This window comes from Hyla sarda, chromosome 9 (assembly GCF_029499605.1).
Source record: "Hyla sarda isolate aHylSar1 chromosome 9, aHylSar1.hap1, whole genome shotgun sequence".
NCBI lineage: Eukaryota > Metazoa > Chordata > Amphibia > Anura > Hylidae > Hyla > Hyla sarda.
In genome coordinates this window covers 124,232,628-124,247,156 of record NC_079197.1, presented here as the reverse complement: position 1 = coordinate 124,247,156, position 14,529 = coordinate 124,232,628, and the positions used below count along the sequence as shown (strand labels likewise).

The following is a 14,529-nucleotide window of genomic DNA, read 5'->3' as shown; positions in this document are numbered from 1 at the left end:
TTTCCAAGAACTGTTTGTCATATTTTAGTGTTCCGGTAATAAGAAATTGAGCAAAGGACAATTTTAAATGTTATCCCTCTACTGCTAGCTACTAGAACTTTAACCTTTACATTACCCTGTTGGAGGAGAGCCTCCGTGCACTAAATGTCTGTAACTACGTATCTAGCAAATGGTGGGAAAAGAGAATCATTCTTGCCTGAGACATGTTTGGGATATAATACTGACTACTTGAACAAGCTGATATACAGGTCCTCAACTTATTTGTAATAAATACAAATGTATAGGAGTAAAGCTGTGTCCATGCAGCAGAGTTGTATCATAGTAATATAGTTTATAAGGTTGAAAAAAGTCCAGAGTACATAAAGTTAAATCTATATCCCTTTCGAGTCCTTCTCAGTTGATCCAGAGGAAGGCAAAAAACCCTCATACTGGAGGTAAAAATATGCCAAATATGACATCAGAATAAATCCCTGGATTAACATTCTGTCCCTATAAATCTATTATCCATAACCTGTATTGTTACATAGTTACATATAGTTACATAGTACGGTCAAAAAAGACATATGTCCATCAAGTTCAACCAGTCTGTAACTCCAGAAATGCATCCAGCCCCTTTTGAACTCTCATAGTTCACCATGACCACCTCCTCTGGCAGAGAATTCCACAGTCTCACTGCTCTTACAGTAAAGAACCCCCATCTGTGCTGGTGTAGAAACCTTCTTTCCTCTAGACGTAGAGGATGCCCCCTTGTTATAGATACAGTCCTGGGTATAAATAGATCATGGGAGAGATCTCTGTAATGTCCCCTGATATATTTAAATATAGTTATTAGGTCTCCCCTAAGCCTTCTTTTTTCTAAACTAAATAACCCTAATTCTGATAATCTTTCTGGGTACTGTAGTCCTCCCGTTCCCCGTATTACCCTGGTTGCCCGTCTTTGAACCCTCTCCAGCTCCACTACATCTTTCTTGTACACTGGTGCTCAGTACTGTACACAGTATTCCATGTGTGGTCTGACTAGTGATTTGTACAGTGGTAGAATTATTTCCTTGTCGTGGGAATCTATGCCCCTATTGATGCACCCCATGATTTTATTTACCTTAGCAGCAGCTGCCCGACACTGGTCACTACAGCTAAATTTACTATTAACTAAGACTCCTAAATCCTTTTCCATGTCAGTCGTCCCAAGTGTTCTCCCATGTAATACATATTCCAAGCCCAGATTTTTCCCTCCCCATGTATAAGGGAGGAAAAAACCAAGAGGAAACCTAGCTTTTATGTAAAATAAACCCTCTCATTGTAGAAGCAAAGGCTCTGCACCCTGGTACATCTCTGACCCCCATAAAGTTTTGGCCATCTGTCCCTTGTGTAAATACTTGTACTTTTACCCACAGCTTAACAGAAGGTCGGCACTACATTACTTACCGTATTTATCGGGGTATACCACGCACCGGCCTATAACACACACACTCATTTTACCAAGGATATTTGGGTAAAAAAAGTTTTTTACCCAAATATCCTTGGTAAAATGAGGGTAGGTGTGTGCATGTGTATACCCCGATACACTTTCCGACCCCGCAGAAGCCCCCAGGAGAGGCAGGGGGAGAGAGGCCGTCGCTGCCCACTTCTCTCCCCCTGCCTTTCCTGGGGCCTAGAGCCCTGCTGCCGCCGCTTCTCCTCCCCCTGGCTATCGGCGCCGCTGCCCCTTCCCTCCCCCTGGCTATCGGTGCCGCTGCCCCATTGCCGGCACCGATAGCCAGGGGGAGAGAAGGGGAAGTGGCACCCATTGCCGGTGCCGCTGCCCCGTTGCCTCCCCCATCCCCGGTTGTATAATTACCTGTTGCCGGGGTCAGGGCCGCGCTGCTTCTGGTCTCCGGTGTGGCGTCCCCTGCGTCATTGCTATGCGCGGCGCAATGACGAGTGACGTCACTCGTCATTGCGTCTTGCAGCGCATAGCAATGACGCAGGGGACGCCACACCGGAGGCCAGAAGCAGCGCGGACCCGACCCCGGCAACAGGTAATTATACAATCGTGGATGTGGTAGGCAACGGGGCAGCGGCGCCGGCAATGGGTGCCACTTCCCCTTCTCTCCCCCTGGCTATCGGCGCCGCTGCCCCATTGCCAGCGCCGCTTCTCTCCCCCTGGCTATCTGTGCCTGCAATGGGGCAGCGGCAACGATAGCCAGGGGGAGAGAAGGGGCAGCGGCGCTGATAGCCAGGGGGTAGAAGCAGGGGCAGAGAAGCCGACAGCGACGGCAGGTCTCTGCACCTGCAAAAGCCGCTGCAGTTCACCCGCTTTAAATAATTGAACTGCAGCGGCTTATCGGCATATAACACGCAGATAGACTTTAGGCAAAAAATTGTAGCCTAAAAAATGCGTGTTATATGCAGTTAAATACGGTATGTTAGTGTGACAGGTGCGGCAGTTTTAATTTACATGCAGCAGTCCATGGTAGTGCTCTGCTGTACCATAGAAACAAAGTCTCTGATTTTGGGACTTCTATGAGAGTCACATTGCATCTGTACCATGGCATGTTATTGCATAAAGGCATAAAATTAAGGGGGGGGGGGGGGGTTTGCGCGCGCACGCACAACAGTATGTAGTATGGGTTGATATTTATGAAGAATGTTAAGCTCTCTGAAAAATATGGAGGAATACACATGATGGGAACAAATAAAGCATATAATAATTCCCCAAGTGTGGTGAATGCTACCACTGTGTGTACACAGTGTTTTCTCCTCAATGTAATATCCCATCTCCCTCTTCCTATAGTGTGGCTTGCCATCATAACTATGATCAGCAGTAGTTCAGAGCTTAGTGTAACCCCATCCTTCCTGTTCTGCTGCTACTTCTTTAATTTCTCCTCACATAGTACCTGGCAGATCCCATTCATCAGTAACCTATTGTCCATCCGCATATTTAGTACTGTAAGTTATCCTCCAGCACAATGCCAGCCTTAAACTTCCAATGCACGTTAATGAGCACTACGTCATGTTATTGCTAAGAGTACTCTTCCTATAACTGGCAATCCAAGTAAGTGAAAGAAAGTCCCTGTGTGAGTACTGTTTGCAAATAGCCCAGGTCTAGTGCTGTACGTACCTACACTTTAGCCAACTGGCACAGCACAGGTGCGCACTTGCTCACTAATAGGGATCCAGGACATTTGTCCCAGATCCCTACTTTAAGCTGCATAAGCTGAAAATGGTACTCACTCGCCCGGGGATCCAGGGACACTCGCATACAGTAGAAAGCTTCCTCTGAATGTGAGCCTGTGGAGAGGAGACTTGTGACCTCCACCCCCATGCAGTACAGTCGCGGATGACGTCGCTCATCAGTGTCTGCACTGTGGAGAAAGATGGAGGAAGCCAGGCTGTACTATGGAGGAGATTGCTGTGTGGGACATGAGGTAAGCATAATTTATTATGCCAAAGAAAACGTACAGCATGTGGGCCTGTCGGGCACAGGTGCGCGCTTGCTCACTAATAGGGATAATAAGAGCTCTAAAATCCCTTTGTCGCCACTCTGATTAATCTGCAGGTTTTTTTAAAATAATTTGAAATTCAACCTAAATTGCCATAAAAAGGGCAAATGCATGCCTAAAATGCACACTTTTTTTCTTTCCCTGATTTCGGCCATTTGTAGCAAAATCGCACACTGTAATTACTTGCGGTATCATTAGTGTAGGGTCACGTGTGCTGTATTTTGCTGCTGCAAGTTTTCCTAGCCACTAAAGTCATTGGGTAGGTAAATATGCAGCAAAATACTGCACATGTGACCCTAACTTATGATAAGGAATAAATCATTAAAAAAAAGTTTTTTTTCAAAGTGCCAGCCTTTCTGCAGCTCTCCTGGGTGGCAGACATCAGCTCGTGTCTCTGGAAATTATTTTGTGGTTCTGATTGTTGAATAAACCCATTTCAGTGTGATGTATTTACTCTCTGCTAAGGTGATTAAAATAAAACAACCACTTCATTAGCATTTTAGCCACACATTTATCTAAAAAAAAAGCAGCTTGGTGCAGGTGGTTTGTTTTTATATACAATGCTCAAAAAAAAGAAATAAAGGGAACACTAAGATAACGCATCCTAGATCTGAATGAACTAATCGTATGAAATGCTTTTGTAGTTGAATGTGCTGACAACAAAATCACACACAAATTATCAATTAAAATCAAATTTATCAACCCATGGAGGTCTGGATATGGAGTCACACTCAAAATCAAAGTGGAAAACCACACTACAGGCTGATCCAACTTTGATATAATGTCCTTTAAAACAAGTCAAAATGAACTTCAGTAGTGTGTGTGTGGCCTCCCCGTGCCCATATGACCTCCCTACAATGCCTGGGCATGCTCCTGATGAGGTGGCGGATGGTCTCCTGAAGGATGTCCTCCCAGACCTGGACTAAAGCATCCACCAACTCCTGGACAGTCTGTGGGGCAATGTGGTGTTGGTGGATGGAGCGAGATATGATGTTCCAGATGTGCCCAATCGGATTCAGGTCTTGGGAAGCGGGCCAGTCCATAGCATCAATGCCTTCCCCTTGCAGGAACTGCTGACACACTCCAGCCACATGATGTTTAGCATTGTCTTGCATTAGGAGGAATCCAAGGCCAACCGCACCAGAATATGGTCTCACAAGGGGTCTGAGGATCTCATCTCGGTACCTAATGGCAGTTAGGCTACCTCTGGCAAGCACATGGAGGGCTGTGCGCCCCCCCCAAAGAAATGCCACCCCACACCATTACTGACCCACCACCAAACCAGTCATGCTGGAGGATGTTGCAGGCAGCAGAACGTTATCCACGGTGTCTCCAGACTCTGTCACGTCTGTCACGTGCTCAGTGTGAACCTTTTTTTTATCTGTGAAGAGCACAGGGTGCCAGTGGTGAATTTGCCAATCTTGGTGTTCTCTGGCAAATGCCAAATGTCCTGCACAGTGTTCGGCTGTAAGCACAACCCACACCTTTGGAGTCTGTTTCTGACCGTTTGAGTGGACACATGCACATTTGTGGCCTGCTGGAGGTCATTTTTCAGGGCTAGAACAGTGCTCCTCCTTGCACAAAGGTGAAGGTAGCAGTCCTGCTGCTGGGTTGTTGCCCTCCTCCATGTCTCCTGATGTACTGGCCTGTAGCCACTCCATGCTCTGGACACTATGCTGACAGACACAACAAACCTTCTTGCCGCAGCTTGCATTGATGTGCCATCCTGGATGAGCTTCACTACCTGAGCCACTTGTGTGGGTTGTAGACTCTGTCTCATGCTACCACTGGAGTGAAAGCACCGCCAGCATTCAAAAGTGACCAAAACATCAGTCAGGAAGCATAGGAACTCAGAAGTGGTCACCACCTGCAGAACCACTCCTTTATTGGGGATGTCTTGCTAATTGCCTATAATTTCCACCTGTTGTCTGTTCCATTTGCACAATAGCATGTGAAATTGATTGTCAATCAGTGTTGCTTCCTGAGTGGAAAGTGTGATTTCACAGCAGTGTGATGGACTTGGAGTTACATTGTGTTGTTTGAATTGTGTTGTTTATTTTTTTTGAGCAGTGTATTTTACTTATATTTTTTCATTGTGCTGACCCGTCATTGACAACAATAGGAAGAATTCCTCTTTCTCATACCCACCATCATCCGCTCTGTTTATACAGCAGGGTGTTTATCTAAAAGCAAGCATGCTGGTTAAATTGCTTTAGTTGCTGTGACTACTGGTTCTTATTTAGAAGCACAGTAAATATTTGCATACGCAGCCAATTTCGTCTTTGTAGATGCCTGTAAAAAATTGCCGCTTGTCTCCTGAAATACGAGAGAGCCCACTTCATGGAAAGAAAATGTAAATGAATTAATTCCAATCTGCTAGGAAAATGCAGTGAGGCAGTTGTCTGCGAGTGTTTTCCCTTGCCTAATGTATGTTTAGACAGATCCAACCTTAAGCTCTGCTAATTTACTGCTCATTCTGCCAGTCTCCGATCGAGTGGGAAACATTTGCCAAATTTCCTTATTTATTAAGGCAAATGCTCAGAGATTACTGCAATTTTAAGTTGTTACTGAAATTCAGCATTTAAAGGAATTTTCTGGGACTCAGTGAATCCTTCATGGAGTATATATTATAATGAAAGATGTGTTTTTTTTTGTTTTTTTTTGGCTTGAATATTAACAGTCTGTCTTTTTACAACTTCTAAAATTGCAAACAACTAAATCTGTTATCTACTTTTTTTTTATTTATTTCAAACTGCTATTTAAAACAAAACAAACAAAAAGAATAGCTTCTTTAGAACTCAGCACTGTAATTTCTTTGGAAAATGTATATGTATGAACTATTTACTGGATGTTACCTTTTCAGTAAGGTGCATCCCTCCACACTGACACGGTCAGCACAGACGGGAGAGCGCCTAAGTGCGTTTGGACAAACCCCATTGACAAGAGTTTAATTCCAACCAAGGAAAGCATCACATGGAGTTTCTGTGCTCTCCTGTTTGTGTGGGTTTCCTCTAGGTACTCTGGTTTTCGCCTGCTTTCCAAAAACTAAATTTTTAGGATCATTCTTGTCTACAAAATTATCCCTATTGTGTATTGGAAACTTTAAATAGTGGTCCCCTCGGGGACAAGGTTATAAATGGTGATGAGCTCTGTACAGCACTGTGGAACATAAGTAATGGGAAATAATCCAGGGCAGGAACACTTATGTATGATCATGTGGGCTTTGACCACTGGGCATGGCACCTCGGCAGTCCCCAAGAACAGAAGCTGTCGACCCCCCCCCCCCCCCCTGCACGAGGTTGTAGCAAACACGACCCCTCCATGTATCTCGATGGGAGAGAGCTGGAGATAACGAACACTGTATCGTCGTCTCTTCCATAGAGATACATGGAGGGGACGTGTTTGCCGCTGTTTGTGCGGGGATCCACATGCCTCATTTCCTGGGGAATGCCTGGCTGCTCCCTTGCAGTAGACAGCTGGGAGCGTTCCATTGGTCGGACCCCGTGAGATCAGATACTTATCCCCTATAATTTGGATGTGGGATAAGTGTTCCTGCACTGGAGTATTCCTCTAGGGACGCAGCCATTTCTTAATTTTGTAGTTTTGTTTTTTCCTACTCGCTCTTAGAAGACATAACTCTTTCTTATTTTTCTATCCACAGAGCCATATGATGGCTTGTTTTATTTATTTATATTTTTTTGTGGGGGGAATGGTAAATCAATATAATTAAATGAAATATTATATAGACTATGGCTGACATTTTTCATTGTCTTTAGACAGTTTTTTGTGTCTAGAAAAGGCGCAAAAAAGCAGGGTTTATTTGCGCCTTTTTTGCGTCTTTTTGATTTACACAATTCTGCTGATTTTGAGTTGCTATCCACTGATTTTGGCAATACACATGATATGGAAGGGTTTTATCAACTACGTCTTTTGGTGAAATGGCGCAAAGCCACTGAAAAGTCTCTAAAACTACACCAGCCCAGACTTAGCTTAGCTTTTTGGTCTATGTGAAGAGAGAAATTTCCGAAAATGTGACCTGTACAAAATTGATCAAATGCTCTGTGAGCATTTAATAAATTAGGTGTTCCTACACTTTACCAGCACACACAAAAAAGGTGTAGAAAAATGCTTCACTTACCTACAATGATACATGCCCCCCTATAACCTATATACATTATATAAAATACATTATACATACAGTGGGGCAAAAAAGTTTTTTAGTTTAGCCACCAATTGTGCAAGTTCTCCCATTCAAAAAAAGATGAGGCCTGTCATATTTAGAGATGAGCGAACTTACAGTAAATTTGATTCGTCACGAACTTCTCGGCTTGGCAGTTGATGACTTATCCTGCGTAAATTAGTTCAGCCTTCAGGTGCTCCGGTGGGCTGGAAAAGGTGGATACATTCCTAGGAAAGAGTCTCCTAGGACTGTATCCACCTTTTCCAGCCCACCGGAGCACCTGAAAGCTGAACTAATTTATGCAGGATAAGGCATAAACTGCCGAGCCGAGAAGTTCGTGACGAATCGAATTTACTGGAAGTTCGCTCATCTCTAGTCATTTTCATCATAGGTATACCAAAACTCAGTCATAATGAGGAAAAAAAATCCATAAAATCATATTGTCTGATTTTTAAAGAATTAGCAAATTATGGTGGAAAATATTTGGTCACCTACAAGCAAGCAAGATTTCAGGCTCTCACAGACCTGTAACTTCTTCTGTAAGATTCTCTTCTGTCCTCCACTTGTTACCTGTATTAATGGCACCTGTTTGAACTTATCAGTATAAGACACCTTTCCACAACCTCAGTCACACTCCAAATTCCACTATGGCCAAGACCAAAGAGCTGTCGAAGGACACCAGAAACAAAATTGTAGACCTGCGCCAGGCTGGGAAGGCTGAATCTACATTCGGAAAGCAGCTTGGTGTGAAGAAATCAACTGTGGGAGCAATTATTAGAAAATGGAAGACCTAGAAGACCACTGATTAATCTCCCACGATCTGGGGCTCCAAGCAAGATCTCACCCTTTTGTGTCAAAAGGATCACAAGAACAGTGAACAAAAATCCCAGAACCACACGGGGGGACCTAGTGAATGACCTACAGAGAACTGGGACCAAAGGAACAAAGGCTACCATCAGTAAAACACTATGCTGCCAGGGACTCAAATAACGCAGTGCCAAACATGTCCCCCTGCTTAAGCCAGTACATGTCTGGGCCCGTCTGAAGTTAGCTAAAGAGCATTTTGATGATCCAGAAGAGTATTGGGAGAATGTCATATGGTCAGATGAAACCAAAGTAGAACTTTTTGGTAAAAACTCAACTCGTTGTATTTGGAGGAGAAAGAATACGGAGTTGCATCCAAAGAACACCATACCTACTGTGAAGCATGGGGGTGGAAACATCATGCTTTGGGGCTGTTTTTCTGCTAAGGGACCAGGATGACTGGTCCATGTAAAGGAAAGAATGAATGGGGCCATGTATTGTGAGAGCTTGAGTGAAAACCTCCTTCCATCAGCAAAAGCATTGAAGATGAAACGTGGCTGGGTCTTTCAGCAGGACAATGATCCCTAATATACCGCCTGGGTAACAAAGGAGTGGCTTTGTAAGAAGCATTTCAAGTTCCTGGAGTGGCCTAGCCAGTCGCCAGATCTCAACCCCATAGAAAACCTTTGGAGGGAGTTGAAAAGTCCGTGTTGCCCAGCGACAGCCCCAAAACATCACTGCTCTAGAAGAGATCTGCATGGAGGAATGGGCCAAAATGCCAGCAACAGTGTGTGAAAACCTTGTGAAGACTTCTGACCTTTGTCATTGCCAACAAAGGGTATATAACAAAGTATTGAGATGAACTTTTGTTATTGACCAAATACTTATTTTCCACCATAATTTGCAAATAAATTCTTTAAAAATCAGACAATATGATTTTATGGATTTTTTTTTCCTCATGTCTCTCATAGTTGAGGTATACCTATGATGAAAATTACAGGCCTCTCTCATCTTTTTAAGTGGGAGAACTTGCACAATTGGTGGCTGACTAAATACTTTTTTGCCCCACTGTGTATTTGTATGTATGTTTTATAATATATATAATTTTCTATTTATTTTTGTCTTTACAAAATGACCATGCTTAAAGGGCTTCTCCGGTGCTTAGACATCTTATCCCCTATCCAAAGGATAGGGGATAAGATGCCTGATGGCGGGAGTCCCGCCGCTGGGGACCCCTGTGGTTTTGCACGCGGCACCCCGTTTGTAATCGGTCCCCAGAGCGTGTTCGCTCCGGGTTTGATTACCGTCAATCACGGAGTCGGCGGGTTGTGATGTCACGCCTCCGCCTCCGTGTGACCTCACGCTCCGCCCCTCAATGCAAGTCTATGGGAGGGGGCGTGACAGCTATCACGCACCCTCCCGTAGGCTTGCATTGAGGGGCAGAGCGTGACGTCACGCGGAGGCGTGACGTCACACGCCATCGGCCCTGTGGTCGCCGGTAATCAGACCCGGAGCGAACACGCTCCGGGGACTGATTATAAAAGCGGTGCCGCGTGCAAGATCACGGGGGTCCCCAGCGGTGGGACTCCCGCGATCAGGCATCTTATCCTCCTTTGGATAGGGGATAAGATGTCTAAGCACCGGAGTACACCTTTAAAAATGTCCTATTCTGTCCTCTAACTTAGCCATCATTTGCCCTGCATATGGTTAATTTTTGCCGGTACCACTTTAGATGGGACTTTTTGATCACTTTTTTTTTTCTTTTTCTTTGTGTGTGTGGTTGAAAATAGGAAAAGGGTTGATTTTTTTTTTTTTTTATATATATTTAATAATAATTTTGGTGGTTGGGGCATAAATTAGTTAAAGGTGGTCTATACTTATTTAGTCTTTACTTTAACAAAACCTTTTCTTGTCTCCACTATTTCAGGCAAAAAAAAAAACCTATGTAGTTTGTTCCTCTTATCTTGTGTCACTTTTTGCATTTTGTATCTTAGCAAGGAGAAGAGTGAAGAAGGTCAAATTAAAGGGATTAAAACAGGACTGTAGTATCTGCAGCATTTTAGAGAACTCCTAGTTAGAACACTGGCTAGGAGCAGATCTCCTGCTTCCCTTGATAGAATAATCCCTATTTGCTAATAGGGAGAGGTCTATTGATCAAGGCCAGCAGAGGCAAGAAAAAACTACTCTGGACCACCCCCAGTGACCCAGAGCCCCATTACTACTTGTTATGATTCCTCTCAAAATCTGCAGTGTTCACAGCGAAACATACATCATTGGGATAAGGTAGTCTGTCCCTATTCCATGCTGCCCATTGTTCAGACAGCATGAAACTGATGTTCTCTTATGTTACATCTGCATTTTTCTGTTTGTTTATTGTACACAGTAATGACCTGTAATAATAAATGCATCTTTCTCCCCTCCCTAGGCACCATTGGATTCTTTGCATGCTACTGGTTTGTCAGGAAAATATACAGCGTGGTAAAAGTGGATTAATGAACTCTGCACAGATACAGTCCCAATGTATGAAGATGCTACCATTAAAGACTTGGAGTAGCTGCATATCGTGAGATGACGCAATGTAGAGACTTGCTTAGACGAGCACTTTGGGAAACTGTGTTTACAACATTCCTTCCTATCATCCTCCTTTTTTTAACCACAGTTTGTTGTAAATACACAAGTGTGGGCCGCAGAATGTTATTAGCGGATTCATTCAGCGATGACTGGGTGTGTTTTTTTTTGGATTTTTTTTCTCTTCCATGACCGGTAATAAAAGTCATGGATGACCATGATGTTGTTTGAGATCCTGCAATGCTTTTTAGGGCAATATATAATTTCTGCTTTGTGCCTTCCAGACGTTATTGTACGTCCGAGGTTTATTTGTACAAAGGTTATCCTCTCCATACGTATTGTGAGTTCTAGGGCAAGTTTTTTTTTTTTTTTTTAATACGATCTGTTCATTTTATTAGTTTTTTTTAATCCCTTATAGCAAGTCTGCACTAGCTGCCCAGTGTTTCAATGTTTGTCTTTTTATTGTATCGGTCAGACAGTGTCTCACCTGTATATACTGAAAACTCTTTCAAAAAGACCTGGTAAAGAGTGAAGTTCTAAGAGGTTTTCTAAGAATAGCAAACCAAACATGTGGCATGTGTTTTCCAGCCTTTCACCTATGTCTTGTCTTGTGCAATAAAATTACTAAGACCACAAACCTTAACCTTTAAAGTACATGACTTTTTTTTTTTTTCCCCATTTTTTTCTTTTTTCTTGGTGATTTCATATTGCCATGTTTTTAGGCATACTAATAAGTGGTGGTAAATGTGCCATCTAGGCTGGTTGTCTATTGACTGGGCTGTATTTGACACTGCCTAGGGAGGAGGGGTACAGATCAGACGTGAAATGGAGCTATGGGAGAAGCATATCAGGGCAGTCCTCAGCTGGCAGTAGGGGGCAGTGTCACGGCCCCTATGAATAGTTACATGTCGGAACACAGTTATTTCGAGTTTATAGTTTCCTGTGTATCAACAGTTTTTTTGCAGTCAAATCTTGCACAAAATTAGTTTAGTAGATGGAAAGGATAACACATTGCCATCATATTTAGAAGATGAAGGATCTTTTAGTTAAATAGAGCACTCCATGTACAGGATGTCTCATGACTGATCACTATCCAAAGGATGGCAGAAGCACTACATAACAGTGCCGTCTGAAATCAATTTGCTTTTCTGAGCAGGGCATGGACTTGCTTGGTTCTGTCAGAGCTGCACTTTGAAACACGCAACTACCAGGGCATCTGGTTGGTGCTTAAGGGTGTATTCACATGTACAGGATCCTTTGCATATTTGATGCGCAGAATTAAACCCCCCGCATGACTTATATTTAAAATATATTTATATAATGTGTGTGTGTATGTATGTGTGTATAATATATATATATAATCTGCATATCTGCGCTGGGTCACTCATTGACCCCGCGTCATATCTGGTTGTCCTGGTGGCTATCAACGGCCAGCTAATACCAGACATCACTGTGGTGATGCCAGGTATTAACCCTTCAGACGCGGCGATCAAAGTTGATCGCGTGTCTAAAGTGAAAGTAAAAGCGTTCCCGGCAGCTCAGTCGGGCTGATCGGGACCACCGCAGTGAAACCGCGATGTCCCGATCAGCTGTACGGTAACGAGGAGGGTCCCTACCTGCCTCCTTGTTGTCCAATCGCCGAATGATTGGTCCGTGCCTGAGATCAGGAGCAGTCGAGCGCCGAAAACTCTGATGAACGCTATGCTATGGCATAGCATTGATCAGTGCTGGCAATCAGTGTAATGCATATTCTAGTCCCCTATGTGGCTATATCATTGCAAGAAAAAAATAAGTGAAAAAAAAGTTAATAAAGATGATTTAACCTCTTCCCTAATAAAAGTTTGAATCCCCCCCGCCCCTTTTCCCATTTAACAAAAAAAAAATGTGTAAATAAATATAAACATATGTGGTATCGCCGCGCGCGTAAATGTCAAAACTATAAAAATATATTGTTAATTAAACTGCACGGTCAATGGCGTACTCGTAAAAAAATTCCAAAGTGAAAAATAGCGTATTTATCACTTTTTATACCATAAATTTTTTTTATAAAAAGCCATCAAAAAGTCAGATCAAAACAAAAATGGTACCAATAAAAATTTCAGATCACAGTGCAAAAAATTAGCCCTCATTCTTCCCTGTATGCAGAAAAATAAAGTTATAGGGGTCAGAAGAGGACATTTTTAAACGTATTACGGTAATTTACGTGCATGTAGTTATGATTTTTTCCAGAAGTAAGACAAAATCAAACCTATATAAGTAGGGTATAATTTTTATTGTATGGACCTACAGAATAAAGAGAAGGTCTAATTTTTACCAAAAAATGCACTGTGTAGAAACTGAAGCCCCCAAAATTTACAAAATGTTTATTTATTTTTTCAAATTTTTTGTCGCACAATACATTTTTTTGGGGGGTTTTGCCGTCGATTTTTGGGTAAAATGATGGATGTCATTACAAAGTAGAATTGGTGGTGCCAATAAAAAAAAAATCATATCATATGAGTCTGTAGGTGCAAAATTGAAGGGTTATGATTTTTTAAAAGGTGAGGAGGAAAAAATGAAAGTGCAAAAAAACCTGAGTCCTTAAGGGTTTAAAGCTGCAGATTTGAAGCTGTTTAGTCATTTAGTTTACATTGAACTGGGCAGCTAAAACTCCTGCACATCAAATATGCACAGGATACTGTATGTGTGCATACACCCTCAAAAGTTGCCCAAACCATATACAGTGGTCCCTCAACATACGATGGTAATCCGTTCCAAATGGACCATCGTATGTTGAGGGATCCGTGCAATGTTAAAGGAGTACTCCGGTGCACACTTTTTTCATTTTATCCCGTCCGGGCTGCAAAATAAAAGAAAACACACTTTATCTTACCTGCCAACGAGCCCCCGGAGCTCCGGTACAGGTGTTCGGTCCCCGGGCTGTATTCTTCTTACTTCCTGTTAGTCACATGGAGCTTCAGCCGATCACTGGCCGAGGCGGGACATCGCTGCGGCCGGTGATAGGCTGAAGCTCCGTGTGACGTGCCGGGCTAACAGGAAGTAAGAAGAATACAGCCCGGGGACCAAACACCTGTACCGGAGCTCCGGGGGCTCGTTGGCAGGTAAGATAAAGTGTGTTTTCTTTTATTTTGCAGCCCGGATGGGATAAAACGAAAAAAGTGTGCACCGGAGTACTCCTTTAAGTATAGGACAGTGGTCTCCAACCTGTGGACCTCCTAGATGTTGCAAAACTACAACACCCAGCATGCCCGGACAGCCAACGGATAGGGGCTAAGATGCCTGATCGTGGGAGTCCTGCCGCTGGGGACCGCCGTGATCTTGCACGCGGCACCCCGTTTATAATCAGTCCCCGGAGTGTGTTCACTCCGGGTCTGATTAACGGCGACCACAGGGCCGACTGCGTGTGACGTCATGCCTCCGCCCCCCCCCCCCCCGTGTGATGTAACGCTCCGCCCCTCAATGCAAGCCTATGGGAGGGGGCTTGACAGCTATCAC

General features: G+C 43.5%; 1 protein-coding gene across 1 annotated transcript in view; it reads left to right on the top strand.

The window, feature by feature from the left end:
* LOC130291698 (transmembrane 9 superfamily member 2-like) overlaps window positions 1-11,698 on the top strand; it is a 77,333-nt gene extending 65,635 nt beyond the window's left edge. The window contains exon 17 of the mRNA XM_056540817.1: window positions 10,892-11,698. Within this exon, the coding sequence (XP_056396792.1) occupies window positions 10,892-10,959 (68 nt within the window). The 3' untranslated portion in view covers window positions 10,960-11,698. The remainder of the gene's footprint in view (window positions 1-10,891) is intronic.
* The last annotated feature ends 2,831 nt before the right edge of the window (window positions 11,699-14,529 follow it).